The 22,541-nt window shown below is 39.9% G+C and overlaps 1 protein-coding gene across 12 annotated transcripts in view; it reads left to right on the forward strand.

The window, feature by feature from the left end:
• The window catches only part of NPAS3 (neuronal PAS domain protein 3), a gene marked incomplete at both ends in the record, with an annotated part of 883,378 nt that overhangs the window by 739,815 nt on the left and 121,022 nt on the right, over positions 1–22,541 (forward strand). For all 12 annotated transcript variants that reach the window (XM_080707497.1, XM_080707501.1, XM_080707502.1 and 9 more), the window contains one exon: positions 13,352–13,526. In XM_080707497.1, coding sequence (XP_080563623.1) covers positions 13,352–13,526 — 175 coding nt within the window. The remainder of the gene's footprint in view (positions 1–13,351; positions 13,527–22,541) is intronic.

The following is a 22,541-nucleotide window of genomic DNA, read 5'->3' on the forward strand; positions in this document are numbered from 1 at the left end:
CCTGGCCTGGAGTATGGGAGGAAGAAAAAAACTTTAAAGGGAGAAATAAATACCTGTGTGCTCATAAAAATGGAAGTAATTTTCCCATTGCTCAGTGAAGCCAAGTGAGCTGAGAGGACTCACTGTGTTCAGTGAAGAAGTCCCTGATCCTCACTGCAGAGGAGGAGCTGAGCTCGCACCTCTAGCAGCCGAGTCCACCAGGCCCAAATGCTGCCGTCAGTTCATTCCCCAGCGTGTACGGCTCACCCTCCTTTCTAAACACTAGTACTGTTACCTTAAGGCATCCAGGCTCAGCGATGAGTAACGAGCTGCCGTGGAGTCTCCACAAAGGCTGCCTCTGAACCCTGATTCATCCTTGTTTTGATTTTGTTTTGCGTCTTTGTGTTCCTCTTGGTATGGACAGCATGAACTTTTCCATTTGCGAAAGGGTTTAATCAACAGTAAATGTTTTGAATCAGATTAAAAACACAAATATTTTAAGAGCTACGTATTTATTTTGTACTGCTGGATGCCATCATTTTATCTTGCTTCTGAAGGGCAATGCAAAGCCATGAACGCTGTAACGAGTCCCCTGCAACAGGCAGGTATGTCGATGGTTAGCAGTGATGAATGTTTATCTTAAAAGATCTGGGTTCTTCCCCAGAATTCTCCCCCTTCTTCTTGACACATCAAAAATGGGAAATCATCTCTGAGGCTGTTTTATTTGTCTGTGTTTTCAGGACTCGCACATTTACATAGTTTCAAAGGCAAATAATATAAGCAAGCCCATGTCTTCCAGGAGTCCTTAATTATATGTCTAAGAATGCATATGTATTCACATGTAATACTTGTGTTTCTACGGTCTTCCCCCGCACGCAGCCCACCCTTTTTAGCTGACATGTGCTAAGACTCTGAAAGCAAAGAGTAAAATCAAAAGTATAACAGGCAAATGCACAATGAGTTGTTAAATGTGATGGCAAAATAAAAAAAAAATTTTAAAGCTTCAGTCGGTATGATCAGTAAAAGAAAAAAAGACAGCCGGCAAACTGTCTATCATGTGATGAAATTTGACAGTAGGGATTATGGCTTTGATGGACCAGAACAGCTAATAGAAGAAGCTGACATTTTTGAAACCCTGCTAATTAAGGGTTCCTTCCTTAATATTAAAATAAAGTCTTTGTCTGGGTTTTATGGTTGGAGAATCAGGTGTTTTCATTAATATATGCCAGTCAGTCTTAATAAGCTTGGAGGGCAGAGGAAGTTATTATTGAGTGACCTTCTACAAAATAAGCATGTTGCTAAGGGCTCTAACCCTGCCCCGTTCAGACTGATGAATCTCATTTCCAATGCAAAAGCTTCACAAGAAATCCAAGTATTCTCTGTGCAATCACAGAAAATAATCCTTGTGTCTCTTGTAATGTCCAGAATTGCCACTTACTACACTACTACTGTACAATGAATATTACAATACATATTATTTTTCTACCACAATTGTCTACATTTCTGAATTGCCCAGAATAGAAAAACTTATTGTGAAGACACTTGTATTGAAAAGTCAGCTCATTTTAATACTTTTCAAATAGTCATCTACTCTGTTCATGAATTATAATGCTCAGAATACATCTGACAATACTGGCTTTGAAAAGGAGATATGTCTATATTATTACATATTCATTTTCAAATAGATTTCAAACAGATTTTAAACCATTCATTGAAATTCATTGAAATGATAAATTCACAGTTGGATTTTGATTGACTCTTAATCCAATTTTGCTTTTGATAAGTTTTCACCCCTCTCTTCCTACCCACCCACAACCTTTGTCAACCAATGTATTTTTTTGTCCTTCTATTGGTTTTTAAAGCAAAACTAATAGGGTAGAGTAAAACTTGAAGGTTTGCAATAACTACATGTAAAGCTTGTCAAAAAGAATTGGTAAGTGAAATTAAAATCAGTAAAGCTGCCTACTACAGGTGATGTATCTGGCTAATTTCCAGTGGACCAGTACTTCTCTTTTGGAAGCAGTGTTCATGGTAGTTGATGATTGATTCACACCTGGATCAAAGTTTTGAAAGTTTTACAGTTTATACTACCATTTCTAGTATATACCTTAATGATATGTCTGCATATATGGAAATATGCAGAAAGACAAGGTACTTGGGGTTGTATAGTCAATCACACACCTTGAGGTTCTGTGCTTGCCCAACTGAGGTCCTCCCCTTCTTGAGTTTTTTATTTATTTATTTGTTCTGTCTGCTGTAGAAAAAGAAATCAGGTCACACCACTGTTGCTAGTCTTATGGTCAGATAAAAAGACAGCAGGACTACCATTGTAGCTTAGGAGAAGGAAGAAGCTATGTTGGAAACCTGCAAAGAGCACCAGGAGTTTGTGCTCATCCATGGGGGGAAAACACCATCCATCATAAGCCAGGCCCATGAGAGAGTATCAGTGAGGGACCTAATGAGACGAGCGTCTTGGATCCAGAACTTAAAGATTTGGGAAAAGAAGCACATTCAAAGTGTGGCAATTATTTCAGCCTAGGTCTACAATAAGACCATTGCCTTTGAGGTACAGACTTGAGAAGTAAAATGAGATATAGCATTTCCTATACACTCTACTATTTGAACCTGTGCCTTGGTGTTTAAAAGGGAGAAGGGGAAATGTTATAGCACTAGCATAGATCATCTTATTAGTGCTACAATCAGTCACGTAGTGTAGTGTAGTGTCTATGAGCCTTGTGTCTTCCCAATGTCTGGGCTTAACCCAGAAACAGTGGAGCGTACCACTCCTGCCTGTATACGCTCCAGTGCAATTAGAGCCTATCATCTCTTAGACTGCTCCCATCTTTTCATTGAAGCCAACTGTCCTCTCTCATTCTCTTCTCTGTGTGGAGCTAGAAGACGAGCTTCAGTCCCAGTACTTCTGGTTTACACTACCTCTTGGCATACCCATACCAGTTCAGATCATGGACGAGCATCAGTATCACCCAGAAGGCTCTACCCTGATCTACAGAGACAGAATCTCTGGAAGTCCATGTCTTTGCATTTTAAAGAAATCCCAAAGGGACCTGAAGAAATTTGAGTAGCAGCAGTCTACAATGCTCATATCAGAAACCATGTTGTGTTGTCTGTTTTTGCCATCTCATTTGACTTGGTATGTGTTTGTACTATGTCTTCAAAATAGATTGTAAAATCCTTGGGAGAAGGTGTTTAGTTTTGATGTTTCTTTTTAGCCTCATGGTCCCAAATGTAGTCTTGCAAAGAAGAGATGATTGATAAATATGAAATTGGCTGCTTGATTAATCTAAAGTTTAGGCCTTTCACTCTGAAGGCATTCTGTTGTTTCTCTTATGTTTTATTCTCTTACCCTTCTCCTCTGTTTCACATCATCTTTGTGGTTTTCTAATACCTCATGTTCTACTCTAGGGATTCTGTGTTCTAAAACAGCACATATTGCAAACCACATGGTGTCATTTAACATTTTTCTAGTAGCTACATCTTTAAAAGTAAAAGCAAGCTGGGCATTTTGGCACACACTTGTAATCCAGCATTTGGGAGGCAGAGACCGGAGGATCGCGGTTCACAGACAGCCTCAGCTACTTAACAAGGCCCTTCACAACTCTGTGAGACCCTGTTTCAAAACAAAGAATAAAAAGTAGGGCTGGAGGTGTAGCTCAGAAGTAGAATGCCTCTGAGTTCTATCACCAGTACCACACACACACACACACACACACACACACACACACACACACACACACACAAGAAGACCTAAAGTGTAATAAACTATTTCTTTTAATATCTTCATACCAAGCCAGGCATGATGGCGCATGCTTGTAATCCCAGCATTCAGGAAGTGGGAACCCTGGTCGTAGACAGCCTTAGCTATTTAGCGAGGCCCTTCACAACTCAGTGAGACCCCATTTCAAAAAATAAAATACTAAAAAATAGGATTGGGAGTGTAGCTTGGGGGTAGAAGGCCCTTGGTTCCATCCTCAGTAGCACAATAAATACATACATACATACATACATACATACATACATACATACATAATTTTTAAAAAGTAAAAACAAACACATAGAATTAATTTAATAATATGGCATTCGTATTCAGTCTCACAAAGCCAGCATAGAAGCCAGTTTGCATTCTTTTTTTTTTTTCCTTTTTGTTCTACATCTTTGGAACACGGTGTTATTTTATACTTGCGGCATATTAAAATTCAGAGCACCCACATACTACATGCTCAATTGCTACCCTTAGCTTGTGGCCACCATACCGAATAGCTCTTCTTAAGAATATCTGTGAATGAACAGCATGCGTGTCTGCATCCCCTCATATAAAATGCCAAATTTTGCGTGTATGACTAGAGCACTTTTCTAGTGAGATGAACATTGGGTTCTCAAAAGGGTTTGCTCACCACCACCACTACCATTACATTCCCCTCAAAAATATCTTAAGGAACACAGGTACTGTGTTTAGCCTCTGGAATGACACATGTCTTTTGACTGTGTTTCTCTACTTGCCAGTTCTATTTACATTCTCTAGCATAACAAGACAAACTAACTCACAGTCTGATAATAAACAGACTGTGAATTTAACTTATCCCTTTTAAAAAGCTTATTTCTTTAAAAAGTACCTGGAAAGTACTCAGGTTATTGACTTCCTTCATAGAAAATAACCTCAAACACTACACAGTAACTAAAAGCCAAAGTTACCATAGCCAAAATAAAATAGCAGTACATAGGTCTCCCCCCCACCCGCCCAGGGTTATTCACTACAAATAAATCACACACCAAGGTCATTGTGCCTGCATGGCATCCAGGAGGTTCCCAAGATTTGTTTCAACATATCACAGGGAAGGTTCTAGAAGAATCAGGAATCACCAGGTGTGGTGGCACACGCTTGTAATCCCAGTACTTGGGAGGCTTAGACAGAAGGATCTCAGGTTCAAAGCCAGCCTCAGCAGCTTAGGCTCTCAGCAACTTAGTTAGACCCTGTTTCCAAATAAAATATAAAATAGATCTGAGGTGTAGCTCAGAGGTAGAAAGCCCCTGGGTTCCATCCCCAGTACTACACACACACACACACACACACACACACACACACACACACACACAGGATTAGGAATCAGTTATAGTCCAAAATTTTTATTCTTCCTCGTTTTTCTCACATGATTAACTCCCACATTTCTTGACATAGGAAAACCACTCACTTTCTACAGTAGCTAAAATAGTTTAATATACTTTGTGGTTTTCTTAGATTTAAAATTTTAAGCCTCCCCATAGAGACACGGAAAAGGCAAGCTACTGACATTTACATAAATGAGAAATCAGGACATTAGTTGAGCAAGCTCCTCCTTTTGATTTGTTTTGGCTTAAACACAAAGATTTCTTGAGGTATAGAGATAAATTCTCTTTGTTAATGCTTTCTGGTTTCACTGTTCTCTCCCTCTCCTCCCTCTCTCATTCCCTCTCCCTCTCCCTCCAGCATCACTTAAGTTGTGACTAAGCTCCTGCTGAAGGCCAGCGTTGCTGATCTTCTATCTAGAGCATCCCTTTAAAACCATCAAGAATGATTAATTGCATTGTGTATGCGCCTCTTGGTATTATTATGTGTGTGCATTGACCATACCCAAGGTGTTAGTCATATAAACCACATTGTTCTCCTGATTTTATTTTATTCTAAAATAAATTTTTTATTTTATTCTATTCTAAAATAAAATCACCCTATATAATTTCTCAAAATGAAATGGAAAAGTCAGCCACCAAATTATTATAGTTTTCGTAACCTACTGACTTTTCTTTAAAATAAGGAAGCTCTTTAGAATCAGAGAAAGATTTCAATTCCAGTCTTATAAGTATTTTCTACTTTTTCTTGTTCAAGTGATCCAGAGGAGGAAGAGGACAAAATTAATTGTGAGAATAGTAAAAACAAAAATTGAGATGCAGTGATACAGAAGTCTGGCTATGCATAACATGTATCTCCATGTGTGTCCAGATTTGAGTGACAAATGTCAAACCATGTAAAATTTGAGAATAATGGATTAACTATGCCAATATCAAGTACTTTATGTTGATTTGTCTCCTTACCACCAAGGTAATGAAGAAGCTTTCAATGTGACATCTTACTATTGTTTGATCTTCAGAAGAGAGACTGACTTCAGCTACTTTTGAGCCTGTTCATGCTTCTTTCTTGGCATCCTTTTACTTTATCCTATGATGTAACCTCCAATGACAATTTTTTTACCTCCTGAGCACTGTGATAAATACTAAAAAGTTGACCTTTCTGCCCTTCAGACACTTTAAAACTTCAAAACTATGGGAAGCTTGTAAAACGAGGTTTTAAAATTTCCCGATTTAGTCACAAATCCCTGAGCTCGTTCCTGTGATGTCATGCCCCTCAGTATTAAGGCATTCTCGGGATTCTTCTTTTAACTAATGTCTGTTAATGAAAGAAAAGGAATATTTCCATATCAAACTGATCCTAAGACGACTGCTTCAATGACATGGCATGGTGGAAGTCTACCTGAACCAAGATTACAAGAAAATTCTAAATAGTTATATAATTTATTTATTAGCAAAAAATATTGGAGAGGCCTAAAAGGATCTGTGTGTCTGTTTTATGCAGATCTTTACATAAGTATTTAAACACGCCCAGTGAGCATCTGAGTCTGTGCAATGACTGGCCTAACCCTGTTGAATATTTAGTAATCAGTGTTAATTATAGCATGGTCACTTTACCCATCAGGAAAGATAGTCCTCAAGATAGACATACTGTTCCAAACAATGGTGCCCAGGTCCGACTTTGTATCTGCAATTCCTTCTTTATTTTCTCTTTTATTCCATGTTTCCAAAAGCTGCCCTTTCTTTTCCTCTCTGAGAACTAGGAGGTCCCCTGGAATTATCTTCCAGGACTTCTTAATCGAAGTTCAGAACTGGTTGTAGGATGTTTGTTTGGATGCTGTTGCAAATTCTCAAGTCAGCCTCTCCAGAGTTTATAGAAAAAATATATATATTAGAGAAACAAAACTAAATGTAGTTGGCCTTACTGATTCCCACAGGAATCAAAATGTTTATTTCTGAAGAGAAAATAAACACCCAGTATGGTATCTTTGGGCTCAGAATCTTCTAAGGGAAGAATCTGTTAGTGCATCTGTAAAGAGAGAGTGGGTTCACTTTCTTATTTGATGACACTGAAAGAATTTTTTATTCTACCTCATCGCTCTGATACAGAGCCTTTCTTTCTTCTTGTTCTACTAATTTATACATGTATTTCTGTAACAGACCCAATGCTTTTATGCGTTTTTCTTCAGATAAGTCAGCAAATACATAGAATGAGACAGAGCAGTAAAGAACATCAAGTTTCTGTCAAAACAGTTCATAAATATTCAGTAGCATTCTGCAATATGTAGGAAGTTATGAAGATAGCATTAAGATACCAGTAAATCCAAAGAAAACCTGTGCTAATCAAGCCATCATATCTTATTATATTTTATTCTCTTATCACTTTATTATCCTTCAATAACATAAATGTGACCCCCAAAAGCTACACATTCCAACTTGCTATGTGAGAGAGAATTTCCACCTTACCCCGGGTTAGGATTTTCTAAACAGGATGTCAGGGCTTCTTGGTAGATCTGAAAGCCTGACTCGGGAGTTAGATTTCCAGCCCACTCACCACCCAGCATAGTCCTCTCTCAGAAATGGCCTTCTTGTCCAATGCTGCTGTCATCCCCTGTGGAAGTGGGCTGGGCTGCCAAATAACTCATGAACAAGGGCTTAACCCAGAGCTCCCACATTTTCTCAGTAACCCCAGCCCCCTCAAGGGGGAAAAAAGCCTTACAGAAGATTTAGGACATTTTATCTTAACTACTAGGTTTTGAATGACCCTTTGTGTTTGATAAAAAAAAATCAACTTAACATTATTCCTTAGACTGAAGTACTTTTAAAGGAATGCCTTAAAATTTTGTTTCATGAGCTTTCTTTATAGAAGTATTCTCTTAAGTGGTTCCAAAATGGAAATGACTTACAGTATCACTGCTTGTTCCTCATTTGTACCCAACCCTTTCAATCAAAGAGGCACCGAATTCAATGAGTTGCACTGTTAGTACATCTCTGTAGTTAAAAAGTATTGCTCACTCCAGGGGGCTAAGCAAAGGCTATTGACATGCTTGCTTGATGTATGAAAAGACAAATTAGTCCCCCGTCCTATCTACCAGCAGGGTACAGTGACCCAACATGGAAAAGTCAACTCAAACCACTGTATAATATATTACTTTTTTTCCCAGGAAATTTCAGAGTTACCAAATCAACTGTGTCTAGTGTGCAAATTAAAAGCAAGCTAACAGATTGTGAAATACATTTGAGGAAGGCAGGGTGGTTTAGCTCGATTATAGGCAATGCCAGATGGCACTTGTGGCTGTGGTCTGTCCTGGAGGAATCTATGGTAGCATTGGGAGGAATCTATGGTAGCACTGGGTAGGAAAAGAATTTAAATGAATGCCGTTTCTGGATCTGATTGGTCATTGCTATCTGCTGCATTCTTGGTTATTTTGTGATACACTAAGCAATGTAGGATTCGGCTTTTAGAGTCACTGGACTGGAGTCAAGCTGAACCTAGTGGGTGATATTGGAAACAGTCATATTTCTCTCTCCTTGTCCTGCGTCTCTGAGTTTAATAAACAGAATGGGAGCCGGGCGTGGTGGCGCACGCCTGTAATCCCCACGCTTGGGAGGCTGAGACAGGAGGATCGCGCAGGTTCGAAGCCAGCCTCAGCTACTTAGTGAGGCTCTCAGCAACTTAGTGAGACCCTGTTTCCAAATAAAATATAAAATAGGTCTGGGAGTATGGCCCAGAGGTAGAAAGCTCCTGGGTTCCATCCCCAGTACCACCAAAAAATAAAAAAAATAATAAACAGAATGGGAGGAGGGACAACTGCCATATACAGTGGTTGAGTTTACTGCAAAATGAAGAGGTTTTTCCCATTGGCCTTAGAATGTGATTTGCAGTAATCAGAAAAACACATCTTTGTGTGGGGTGGGGGGGTGCAAGAGGAATCATAATGGAAAGGTAAAGATAGGAGCCATAATATCAGATGAAATTTCTCTCAGTTTCTCCTGTTGGTAACTTGAAGGGATAGTTAGGAAATAATATCAGGGGAACTATGTTACAGTTCAAGATGATGAGGGCACATGAGTGTGCAGGCTGAAAACGAATCAGATCAACAGTTTTGTCACAGATTGGGAGCAAAACAGGTTATGGAAGATGACTACTACTTTCTTGAGAAATTCTTCAAAATCTGCCTTTCCCAGCATAGTTAGTGTTTGTGAAAGAAGGCGTGGATCTTAATGCATATAGCAAAGATTTATGGAAAATGAATATATTATGGTGCTATATTGTAATCCATGCAAATAATGCTATAATAATATCACTAGTAACTCTTTTAAAAAACAATTTAAACATGTCAAAGTCAAGTAAAGATAAAGCAGAATTTTGGAGGGGCCTAAATACCTATCCTTTATTCATTCAACAAACATTTGTGATAGACTTACTATGCATAAGTAATCAGCGGGTAAAAGTCTTGAAAAGGTAACTGGGAAGCCGGGCGTGATGGCGCACGCTTGTAATCCCCGCGCTTGGGAGGCAGAGACAGGAGGATCGCGCAGGTTCGAAGCCAGCCGCGCGCGCTGGCTTAGGAGACCCTGTTTCCAAATAAAAATGTAAAAATAGGTCTGGGAGTGTAGCCCGGAGGTAGAAGGGCTTCCAGGAACCCCAGTACCACCAAAAAAAAAAAAAAAGAAAAGGTAACTGGGGATTTGAAGATACCTAATCAACACTGGACTGGCGTTCTATTTATTTTTTCTACTTGAAACAAACATGAAAAAAAAAATCTATTCATCAAGTAAAAGATTCCCAGTCTTACTTTTTATAGTCTATGTTTTGACACAGAATTTAGTGTCAGGAATAGTTCTACCCTGACTTAACTAGACAATCTTCCTAAGATAGAAAAAAAAAAAAAGGTTAAATGAGAAAAGTGGTGGACGAGGCATCAGCCAACTGGGTTTGCAGCCCGGCGTCTACCATTAAATTGCTCGGGAAACTTGCAAAAGCAATTCAACTTCTCAGGGTTGTGGAGTTTTCACCAGTTAAATAAGGGAATATTAATAGATGGCTTTAAGTTCTCTTCCAGCTCTAAATTTTAATTAAATGAAATCAGTCTGAGGACTGTTGAAAGCATTAGATAACTGTGAGATGTGATGATGATGGTGACGGTGGTGGCTGGGGGTGAATACTAAGTAGACTTCTGTCTACCCCGCATCTGTTTTGGTTTAGGACACATCCTTTTGGACTTCCCTTTTGTCCAGGAGTCCAGTGGCATCCTGAGCCCCAGGAGACTGGCAGGCTCCCTGCCCTCGCCTCCTCCCCTCCTGGTGCCCAGCGTTCTTTCCCTCCTGCCCTAAGTATGAGGCCAATTGGAGAGAGGAGCTCTCTGGTCCCTGTTCAGCCTCTGTAGCTGCAAATGCTACTGCCTTCATGCTCACCCATGGAGTCCGTGGGCTTGGGACTCAATTCTGTCTCCACCACTGGCCTACACATTCATGTTCATCTTTTGTAAAGCGGGGATGATCATAGCAATTCAAAGATTGATATGGACATGACTCAAGATACAGAAAGTACCTGCACATTATAGGTGGCTGCTAAGATTGTTATAGCTAAGGCTCAAAACATGTGTCACCCTTGCTGATTAAAGTCCTGTCCCCAAGTGATGACAGAACACCAAAGTTACCCGGGCATCTCCATTTCTGTGTGCGTCCATTCTTAGCCACCACCCAGCATTGGGAACAGGTGGTCCAGAGCCCTGCATTCTCACGCAGTGCTTTCCTCCGCACGGCTTCAGTAGACTTTCTGGGGCCCTGGGCCTTCCACCTTTCCTGAGGAATGCCACTCCAGGGGTTGCATCTGTGCCAAGTACAGTGTGAGGATGCTCCCCGAGCCCCACAAAGCAGGAAGCTGAAACCCAGGGCGGGTAAGGGAACTGCCCAAGGTCACACAGCTGAACAAGACAAGATTCTGATCCCCACATCAGGTTATGACTCCACGTAGCCTGTGCCTCTCACCACGCCATCCGGCCTGAACCACAGTAGAAGAGAACAATAGCAGAGGCCGGTTCTCAGTGCCAGCCTCTCAGTCAGTATCTGGCTTTGACTGAGGATGCGACCCATGAGGTCAGAGGAGGAGAAAGTCCTCATGTCATCCTGCCACCTGGTACACTGCGACCTGGTCCCACTCGACATGCGCCACACTCAAGGCATTGCTTTAGGGGAAAGAGAATGCCTGGACATCAAAGCGAATCAGGTCATGGAAACAGTGGCCTCTCCCTCTTCCCTGTAAGGCTGGTGCATTACAGGAATATTCAAGAACCAGGACCCTCCAGATTTCCATTTTATATCCCACTTGTGTCGTCTTCACAAGCGTTGGTCAGTTCCAAAAGGGACACTGAGGTATTAAAGAGAAACATTCGAATTTGAGGAAAGAGACGTAACCATATTTCTGAAAGCGCTGCAATTGGGCTGCACGTCAAATGAACGACTTCCTCCTCTCCACTAATCCCCAAACAAAATAACTATCAAGAAATATGAAAACACACATTTTATTAGTTTCATTTAATTTCTTAATTGCTCAAAGTCAGTTTACCCATTTATTGCTGTGTGAAGCGCTTAGAGGCGAGGCGCACATTAAAGGGATTATTTCCATGTAATCCCCCCCTCCCAGAGGGTCGGGGCTGATCGCCGTGAATCCCGATGCACTCTGCAACAGACCCACGTGGAGGAAGGAGGTACCATAAAGCGATAGAGTCAGTAGTCGGCTAATACAGTGGGACGATGTAATTTAATAGCTAGAGAAAGCACCTCATTTTCGGTAAAAGTTACGCGAGCCTTTTTCAGGAAGAGCTATCAACCAACCTGAACCGAGATCCTCCTCTCTCTCTGTGGCTCTACCTCTGTTAATTGATAGATGGTGGAGATGTGTGGCCTGCTAAGATTTTAATCAAATGGTTTCTGGGAGTTGATGGGATCATCTCCCTGGGACTTGGAGTTCTGAGGATAATGACTGCTCCAAGAAGTAATGCTTTCGGGGACTGTTCTCACCCCCAGCTTTCCTTCGTGGCAGTACAAAGGCACTTGGTAGAATTGGGAGAGACACGGGCATTGCACAGGAAAGGGAGAGAGGGTAGGAAAGGGTCTAAGTGAAGATCCACCAAGAAACTTGTGACAGTGTGATGTTCTGGTAGCTTCCGTTGGTGCATCATAGCTGGCCTGAGACCATTACATGCCAGACGACTGGAAAACCCATTAGTGACCCAGGGAAGAGCTTTTCCTTGTCCTGTAACTAACGCACCTCTCCCTACTATAATACCTATAACCCAAGTACATACCATTAAGAGCATTACTGTGATTCCTAGATGGAGATCAAAGTTAGAACATTAGAAGAGTATGGAGGTAAGGCTGATCCCTGCCAAAAACTTCCGCTCCCAAAGACAGCGCACAGCCCAGACACAGGGTCCCGTCTGACAGCACTGAACAGGAAGGGCTCCTTTTCTGATAGTTCGTGTTCATTCTCCGTGATTAGAGTCAGCCTAAGACAAAGAGTACGCAAAATAAAATGCTTTTCAAAAAGCCCTCAAGGAGATTTGTACCATGTATTTTATTAGATTGAAGGCAAAACAAGCTGATACCAGCAGAAAAAAAATGGCTGCTTCAGACCCCAGCTGACCTCTTTTGCATGGAAAATTCTCCATATGATTACAGAGCTAATGAGTAATATTTAATGAAAACATTATGCCTTTGCATATATTTGTAAGCAGCACTTCTTACATTTACATTTACATGGAAATAAGAGGCTATGTAGAAAAACACATTGGAAATCTGTGTGTTTTAAGGAACACGCTCATCTGCTATATCTGGCTGTTCCGATAGCTGTTTTTCTACAAAGCCCGAAGTTCTCAATAAGAAAACCACAGGATTCAGTCAATCATCCGGTTGACACCAAACATGCGAGTATTTGATGATGCATGGATAAAACAGCTGAACGCAGAGGCAGACTTGTCCACATTTCACAGAATGTTTTGGCTTTATGCAAACAACAGTGTAGGAGGGGGAAATGGCTCAACAATCGCTAAATAAATACATGAGGACGGAAAAAAAAAAGTCTTTCTCTTTCAACTTCAAGAATCCTGAAGTATTTGAAGATGAAGGCTTAGAACCAGAACTGCTTCTGGGGCCTGAGTGCTCAGAATTGGAATCACGGTGATACTAAATTTGAGCACGGAAAAGCCTGTAACACCTTTCTTCCCCACCTTTTCTCTTCCCTCTCTAGGTGGAGCTGACAGGCAGCAGCGTCTTTGACTATGTCCACCCCGGGGACCACGTGGAGATGGCAGAGCAGCTGGGCATGAAGCTCCCGCCTGGGCGGGGTCTCCTGTCACAGGGTGCAGCGGAGGACGGGGCCAGCTCAGCATCTTCCTCCTCTCAGTCAGAGACCCCGGAGCCAGGTGGGAATTCAAACCCAATGTGCGGGTTGGTGGGCAGGACCTTTGCTGAATGAGTGTGCTCAAGGCACCGGTGTGAAGAGACTATAAATAGGTCTAAGGGTATTTAACAATTCCATGCAGCTTTCCAGCCCATGCAGTAATTAAATAAGGACGAGATTTGAAAATAAGGAGACATTTTAATAAGTATAATCCAGAGATCTCATTTCAGTTGAACAATACATAGAGAAGGTACTTTTAGATTCCCTCTCACATCACTAGAGGAAAAGCTTACGATTTGGAACCCATTCCTCCTTGTATTGTTATCATGGCTAAATGTAATGCATTTATTTATTATTCAGCAAAATCTGTGGCAGAAGCATTTTAAATATTAGCTTGCAGAGAATTAAAGAGTATTAGAGATTTGCAGAAATCTTGATTTCTTCTTTTTTTTTTTAAGCATCAGAAGGTACTTGAAAGATGTGAACAGATAAATTAAGGCTAAAAAGAAAACAGAAATGGCTACATTTTAAACTGCCTTTCCACCCTCAGTATTTAATTAGATCAATTGTATAGAGGAATGAACAGAGGTGACATCCCTCATTGGGATTCCTTCCAGGACTCTTATAGACTTTGCATTCAGAATGTTCCCATTTTCATTGTGTTGTACTGATGATAATTTAAGTATTAGGGGAAAATCCATTTATAAATTAAACAAAATGACTTGATATCCATCAGTCCCCTAGTTCATCAAGCTGTTCAAACACGAGGAAGATTGGCTGGTCGGCCTGGGTCTTCCGAGAGCGCTGGTAATTAGATCTGCGAAGGATTTATTCTTTGCTGATTGGGGCTTTAAATTAATTGAAGTTCCACATTTGTGGTTTTGTCCTTTTTGTACTTTTTTAGAGGAGATATTTCATATTCTTGTGTGGTGGAGTGCTTGGCCAAGCAGCAGTGGTTTAAATGTTAATTTTTCTCATGAGAAGTTTAAGATTTTTAATGAATCAAGGCCTGATTTGAAGTGCAAAGTTTTATTTGCTTACTTGGGAAATTATTTTTGCACTCTTTAAAGATGCCTGTACTTTACTCGATCTGTTGTTTTAAAACAGAATTGCAACACAAAGGCACTTTATTAGAAAGAAAAATGGAAAAAACTGTATGGTTAAAATAACTCTACATACTTCCAAGAAAATACTTTAATCTGGCCTGCTTAGAAATAATTGCAATGTGTTTGCTCACACAGAGGGAGAAAAACATATTTGCCTCTTTTGGAAATATTTTAATTACATCTAGAACCAATCCATGTTTCTTCATTGAGCTTAACTGCACTTCTAGGGCATTCTTTATTCTGTACCACTGACAAGCATCCTTTTTCTCCAGTTATCCCCGTGCATGAGGAAAGAAAATATTAAAGACGATTCTTTACCCTTCAAAGGAATAATTTTGTTCTGGGTGGAGTCAAATATTATGGTATTATCCGGCACTGACTTTACTAAACAGACTCGAGTGAGATCATTGGAACTGCTTTTAGTCATTAGAATGTTCATTCTTATCAGGGTATATTTGAGAGAAAGCACATGGAAATATCTTTCTACCCTTTCATTCTAGAGTCAGATCGAGGCATCTCAATTCATCACCACTCAAACATGCAGTATAAAATAATATGACTTTAAAAGCCGTGTATAACAGAATGCCTTGGAAAGGTAGACAGTGTTTCCTGAATCACAAACTCTTAGGTTGAAAAGGATCTTCTCGGTCCTTTAATCCAAATTTCAACATAGGCAGGCATTCCTCTGCAGGAAAAACAATAGGTGACCTTTCTGGTCTGTGCTGGAGCCTGTCCCTGATAAAGCTTGTGAATTAACAAGACCACGTACCTCCAGTGTTGAGAAGCTCTCATAGAAAACTATTCCTGATTTCGAGCCAAAACCTACTTTGCTGCAGCTTCAAGCCTGCTGGAACATGTTTTAGATTTACCCCATCTTCCCTCCCATAACCTTTCACTTAGGTGAGTCAGATGGAAGCCTACTTTCTTCCTTCCTGTGTCCAGGACAGAGAGTGTTCATTCTACAACCGCTCTCCAGTGGTATCTTCCTAAGACCCTCGCCACCTTAAGTCATCCTACCTTGGCTGCCCATCAGTTTGTTGGTGATCCTCTAAAAATATGGCCCTGAGAACTGAGCACACCCTTCTAGGTATGCTGTGACTAGCACAAAGCAGGACTGTCACCTGTCTCAGTACAGGCTGCTATACTTCTATTAATGCAACCTAAGGTTGACCTAAGTCCCACTAAAAGCCAGGCCGCCCTGTGGATGATATTATTATCATTATCATTATTATTATTATTACTATTATTATTACTATTATTATTGTTGTTGTTGTTGTTGTTGTTGTTGTACTTGGGTTACTGGAAGCCCTTCTACCTCCAGGCTACACTTCCAGGCCTATTTTTACATTTTTTTAAATTTGGAAACAGGGTCTCCTAAGCCAGTGTGCGCGGCTGGCTTCAAACCTACGCGATCCTCCTATCTCTGCCTCTCAAGCGCGGGGATTACAAGCGTGCGCCACCACGCCCAGCTGCCCTGTGGATTTATATAAAGCTTGATGTCTCCCTAAATACATGTTGAGGGTGTTTTGTCACTTGGGGGAGGCTTGGGGAGAGAGAAAATGAAACCAGCTCTGCTCTGCTAGGGCATCCTGTGCAAGAGTCAGACTAAAAGAGCAAGGGCCAACTAAATATTTTAATGTAAGAACTCTGATAAATCCCATGCCACCTGTGAAGCAATAGCATGCATAAACAACTGTAAGTATACTGTTGGAAATCAGTTCTCACCTATTATCAATCCTAGATAATAGATTACTTATTTCCGTCATTATAATCCTTCTCTCCTTTAGAGTTATTCTATTATTTAATACTGAGGTGTGATTGAAAGGTACTATAGATTTATTTGGGCTTGCCTCCTCATCTCCCTTTAGCCATTCTAACCAGAGAAATTGAAAACACTGCTTTCTCTATCCTTTAACAACTTGGGCTCATTAGCTATACTTGCATAAGAAAGAACTCCTTCCTTTACAGTAAGTGTGGCTCTTAACCATTAGAGAAAGTCAAGCTATCTTAGCCTTGAAAGTCTGTGGTATTGGTTGTTTTCAATCTTTGGCTTAAAAAAGCAATTAGATTGACTGCTCAAATATTGAAAAGCAGTGCAGGGTGCTACCTTGAATGAAATATCTTCACTAATGCAGATGATCGCTCCAAGGGAATTACTTAAAAAGTTCATGTCAGGCACTACATCCCAAAGCTGCTTATGTTTCTTAAAAGCTGAAAGAATTTTAACAAGATTTCCTAATTCTTAATAACATGAAGGAACATTTTTGAAGACTGTTGTTCACTGCATCATAATCTCTTAAACTCTGATAAAACACAGATTCCTTTTTACATCCTGGTGTAATTTGGTTGGAAAAGGGATAGTGATATATGGTTATTATGAAAATGAAAGGACTAGTAGGTATGGAATTTTTTAGAAGCCCTGATGTGTTCAGCGTAGCATTACTAAATGACTGAAATCTAAATAACATTTGGCATTATAATAAAAGGAAATAAGTGACTAAGCCAGGCTAAAAGGCAGTGCTACTGTGCCATAATAGGAATTCTATTTCTTTGAGCTGCCAGCTTCTGTGATTGCCTTGTCTCAAATCAGTCTCGGGATAATGGGGGAGGAAAAAAAAAAAAAAGATCTGTTGACTTGGCAGCAAACCCAAATAAATATTTTATACGTATGCACATTTCCTAATAGTTTAGTAAACACATTATTTCTCTTAGAGAAATCTCAAGTCCAGCATTAGAAAAATAAATGGGTAGCCTTCTTTAAAGAGTTCTGAAGATCTAGAGTGCCCGCACAGGTGTGGATCTCAACAGTTTGGAGGGGACACTGCTTTGTCCCACAAGCAGCTCTCTTCTTCCACAGACTCCAGCAACACCAGGAGCACAGACCCTCTCTAATGTGCCATTTGGATGGTTCATTTTCTTTTTGGTAGATCTGCTTGTATCTTTTCATTGCTCTTAATGATTCTGCAATATCGTGATTATGAGTACTGTCCTCATCTTTTCATAAATCTCAATGCTGTGTCTTTTAAATGCTTAGTAAACAGAAAAGCAGTTCTTCCGAGAAATCCTGGAGGAGCTTTAAAAATCTCCCGATTTTGGAGGCAAAGAGTAATTTTCCTTAAGTTGTTGATTTTTAACTCCTTCTTAATAAAACAGCTTTTTTCCTATTATAAAATTAATTTATACCCATTTTGATAATTCAGAGAATGCAGACAATAAGAGGAAAAGGTCAATAAATATCTCACTACCCAGAAATTACCATCATATACATATAGACACTACATATCCTTCTAATTTTGTTTCTGTGCCTGTAGACACATACACGTATGTAGTGGGGGTTGTGGGAGGATTTTTTTTTTTTAGTTTACAAAATAAGATCATAACATGCATTCTCCTGGTAACCTGCTTTTCACTTAACCTCACAGGCATCTTTCCCTGTCATGTTTCTTGCTTCAAGATGAAATTTCCTCTCTGTCTCCAGTGGTTTGTTTCCCACTAGCTAACAATCAGCTCCCGCCCACTGCTGTCAGGAGGAACATCCCCAGGTCCTGCTTTGGAGGGAATTCAACTAGGACGAGAGGTTCTTGCCGCTTATTGAATGGGTGTGTGCTCATAGGGGGAGAAATCAATACTGCACCAGGGTTTAGACAATTTAGCAAAACATAGGAGACAGTACTTTGGGTGAAGAATAACTATAGCAGCATGGTTAACCCGTTGGTTGTCTAAAATACAGTTTATCTAAAGTTTCCAGAGGAATCTAACCCATTTTGTGGGGCTAAGAAAAATCATTATGGTAGCATCATCTTTATGCTAATACAACCATTCTGTGTTCCAAACATCTTAAAAGCAAGCAAAATTAAAACAGCATACTTGCCTATGTGAAAGTAATCTACATAATTTGACCCATTTCTGATTTCATAGGAACAGGAACTCAATCATTTGACTTTGTTAGACAATATTCACAATAAATGATTTAGTTAGGGAAACAGATGACAAGGAATAGCAATAAAGAATAAAAATTTATTCAAGATCAGATCAGTATTTTGTTAAAAAAAAAACTCTGTAGGTATGAGAAATACTTGTACTTTTTTGAGTGAATTATTTACCATCTGGTATACAATTGAAGGTGGGTGTTTGATTTTTTTTTTTTTCTTGTATTGGTTCAAGTTTCCTATCAATGAACTGAATTTAGAAGTTAGGAAAGGGAAACCATCTTACTAACCTCACATCTAACCCCAGTCCCCAGACAGTGTGACTGTATCTACAGCACTTTCTGCTGTACTGCAAATGTCAAACAGAAGGTGTAATGGATTTAATATTAGCGCTGGCCAAGGTGTTGAGGGAGCTGTTAATAATGTCACTCCAGTTATTGATCTGAAGCCTTTAAAAATCAGAGAAAAGTGAGAGATCCCCTACTGGGGAAAGGCATACAGTGACTGGTTTTTATTGCCAATATATTTCTACATATAGAGTGGCAACCTTCTGGAATTATGTTATCACCATTAATCTCTGTTGGATTTTTAAAGTCCTTATATGGTAAGATAAAACAGGCTAATCTGCATGCTAAAAGATGGGACCTGGGACCGAGTCATTTTAGATGTAAATAGGGCTCAAGAATTTGCATGGGGATTACAGCATTCATACAAGTTGTCAAACAAGGAGGTGGAGGGGATAACATTAGGAGTAGATTTGTACTTGATGACAACGTCAGATCCACTGGAAGTGTAACAACAAAATACATAATCACCAAACTCTACTCTTCTTTTGCCTTTCTGAAACCCTGAATACGACCCTTGTGGTAAGTAGGTTAAACTAGAAATGGACTTTGTTCTTACAATTTGTGTACCTTTTCAGGAAATTGCTAATCTTTCGATCTGAGTGGCAGTTTGTACGCAAAGAAATTTCTGCTTTCCATAGTCCCCCCAACTAATAAGTTGAAATTAAAATGTATAATTGATGTTGAATGTTTATCAAACTGTAAATACACATGTAATTCCTTTCCATATTCATTCAATATAAGCAAAGATAAATCTATCAGATGATGTACCACAGTGATCTCTGATGGGTTGAATATGAAATGCATCTCTACTGAGGCCGTAGCAATGATGTGAACAAGTTCACGATTCCCCCAGATTGGCCCGACTCCTGTTAATACTCAGGTGTATGTGGCTGTGGCAAATCTAATAGAATGAAGCCCAAGAAATGCTAACCTTTTCATAACCAAAGAGCTCAACTTTTAGTCATACACTCAGCTTAAATCCAAAACTGCATATCCAAAATTATTTCTTCTCCTTAACAATGTCATCATTGTTTAGAAATGAAATGGAAATCATCCCCTTGCCAACCCTGAAGATGATGCGTACCCTACAAAAATAAGCCAGTACTCTCACAAGGTCTGCCTTGCCAAACTTACAGTAATTCTTTTCTCTAAAAAGACAACAAAAAAAGCTACCTTGATGCAGTACCTTTTTTTTTTTCATGCAGAAAGTAGGCCATTTTTTAAATGACACCCCCCCGCCCAGTTAAGCTAAGCAAAATCACCTGTAACTGCCACAGAAAGGGAAAAATATTCCCCAGTTCTCCTCCAGTGTGCAATGCCTAGGAACACTCATTGCCTAAATTTGCATGTGCCCAGGCTTTGTGCTTGTCTTTATATGATGAGAACACTGGAAAGCAACCTTGTATTTTCATTCTTGCCTGAGGGAGCTAAAGAAAAACACGGTAAAATCTCTTCTTCCCAAGAAGAAGATCTCTACTCCCAGCCCAGTACCTGAGCTCTGCCCTTCCAGGCCAGCTCCCAGAATGACAGCTGCAGCCCCAGGCATCCTTTGGGACCTAACACCTTGACCCATGAAAATCGGCATTGATGACCATCTTAGTTACAGATCGGCAGCCTCTTTTCTGTTCCCAGAAAAGGATATGGGATCTCAACATAGTTCCGCATGCCATTCTGAAATGAACCTTCCCTCCAAAGTTTAGGTCACAATGGCTCCAACTCAAAAAAATATACCTTTTAGATAAATTAATATAATCATATTTATAGGATAGCAAATGCTTTTGTTCAATAATGGAAGCAAAGGCCTCTTATTAAAATACAAAATAGGCTTACTCAGTTTATATGTATAGCATTTCTCCCCAAAACCTTCTGTTAAAGATTTAGTGAATCACTTTTTTAACCCACTATTTTAAAGTTTTCTTGTATAGCTTTCTAAGTCACAATTTTGACTTCTATTTATGTATTATGATAAGGGACATGTTTTTTAAGTTTATAAAATGAAGCTCAAGTTATTAATGATGATCTGTTCATCTTCATTTAAAAGAAAAAAACACTGACTGTTATTGCCACTGGATAATTAAAAATTATAGATTTTGTTTCTGTAACTGTTGCCTTGAACAAAGCACAAGTTATTTGCTTTTAATACATATCACTGTGCAGAAATTTCATCTCTGTCCAAATTATACCATTCTGAATTCTTCATCTGCACTAAACAGCATAGTTACAAAGGATCAGTTACCTGGCATTGACTGAGCTTTGCAGGGTGCACAGATCAGAAGAGGCAGAACTGGCTGGAAACCATTTCCACCCCTAGTGAGCAATTTACTCATGATTGCTTGGGGAAAATACTGGAAATATTGCTTCTGTGTAAAGTTTGCAACTTCCAGTTGTCAGCGCTTTGCCAAGCAGTTATTCCCAAGTACGGCTTCAGAAGCAAAGCATACTCGGGTGCTATGATAATGGTGGCATTCATATTTCACTTGATGTATGCTGGGCACAAAAACTGCTAATTACAGGAGTTAATTCACACCATATCCCTCTGAGGTAGGTCAGTGTGTTATTCTTGTTCTACAGCTGGGGGAAAAGTGATGGAAATTCTAAGTGGCTTGCCCCAAGCCACACAGGATAGTTTTAGCAGCCAAGATTAAAGTAAAGGGTGCAATATTAGGATAGGAATAGGTGGGAAGCCTAGGAACAAGATGGTAAAAGAGATAGGACCCCAGCAGGAAACAACCAAGAGGAACTTCCTCTCGGGGTATCCTGAAGTCCAGAGAGAAACCTAATTATCCCCTTATGCACATATTTCATTGAGCTTAAACATCTTTTTCCTTTTTTTTTAAATAGAGTCTCTTACTTGGAAACAAAATCATCCATCTGATACTTTTCTTTGCTTTCATCCCTACATTGAAACTCTGTATGCCACACTGAACAGAAAATGATAAATAAAACATAAGCAGAATTCAGCCCTGAGTCCCTCAATCCACATTTGCTACATGGTTCCCCACAGCCAAAATAGTCTCTGTATGCTTGGGCTCTGCTCTGCCTCCGCCAGCACTGCGCCAAGCTCTGTGCAGTCTCTCTAGGCTCTGTCTTTCAGAACCAGGAAAAGAGAAAGAAGATTAGTAGTGTCCATCAGGAGGTGAACATGTCCACCTGAGGTAGCCACTCATGAAACAGTCATGGTTTCTTGGAACTCATGAGAGTTCCAAGTTCTCACAAACCATTTGTCAACTAATTTCTATTAGTTGACAAACATATAGAAGTTTTGTTTTTGTTTTTTTTATTAGAAAGAACTGGACATAGGAAGAACCTGTGTCTTCTCTAGCTAGTATTAACTCAGTGCATAGATTATTCAACCATCATTGACAGTCTGCATTTCATACATTTCAGTGTATGAAACACTGAGGAAGCAGAAGCAAAACTCCCTTTCCTGACCATCATGTGAGGGGCAGATTATTAATGCACTGGGGTGCGGTGATGACAGTCAGGCACCATGGAGTATAAAAAAGATAGCACGGGTACACAGGTAGTAAAGCTGTCCTAGATTCGAGGAAAAGTGCATGCCTAGACATTTGTATACCATGACTATCAGGGACTTTGATGAATATTATCAAAAGTTTGAGGGGGCGTTACTCATTGACTTAATTAGCCTTAAAGT

Source organism: Muscardinus avellanarius, assembly GCF_963383645.1.
Source record: "Muscardinus avellanarius genome assembly, chromosome: 12".
Classification (NCBI taxonomy): Eukaryota; Metazoa; Chordata; class Mammalia; order Rodentia; family Gliridae; genus Muscardinus; species Muscardinus avellanarius.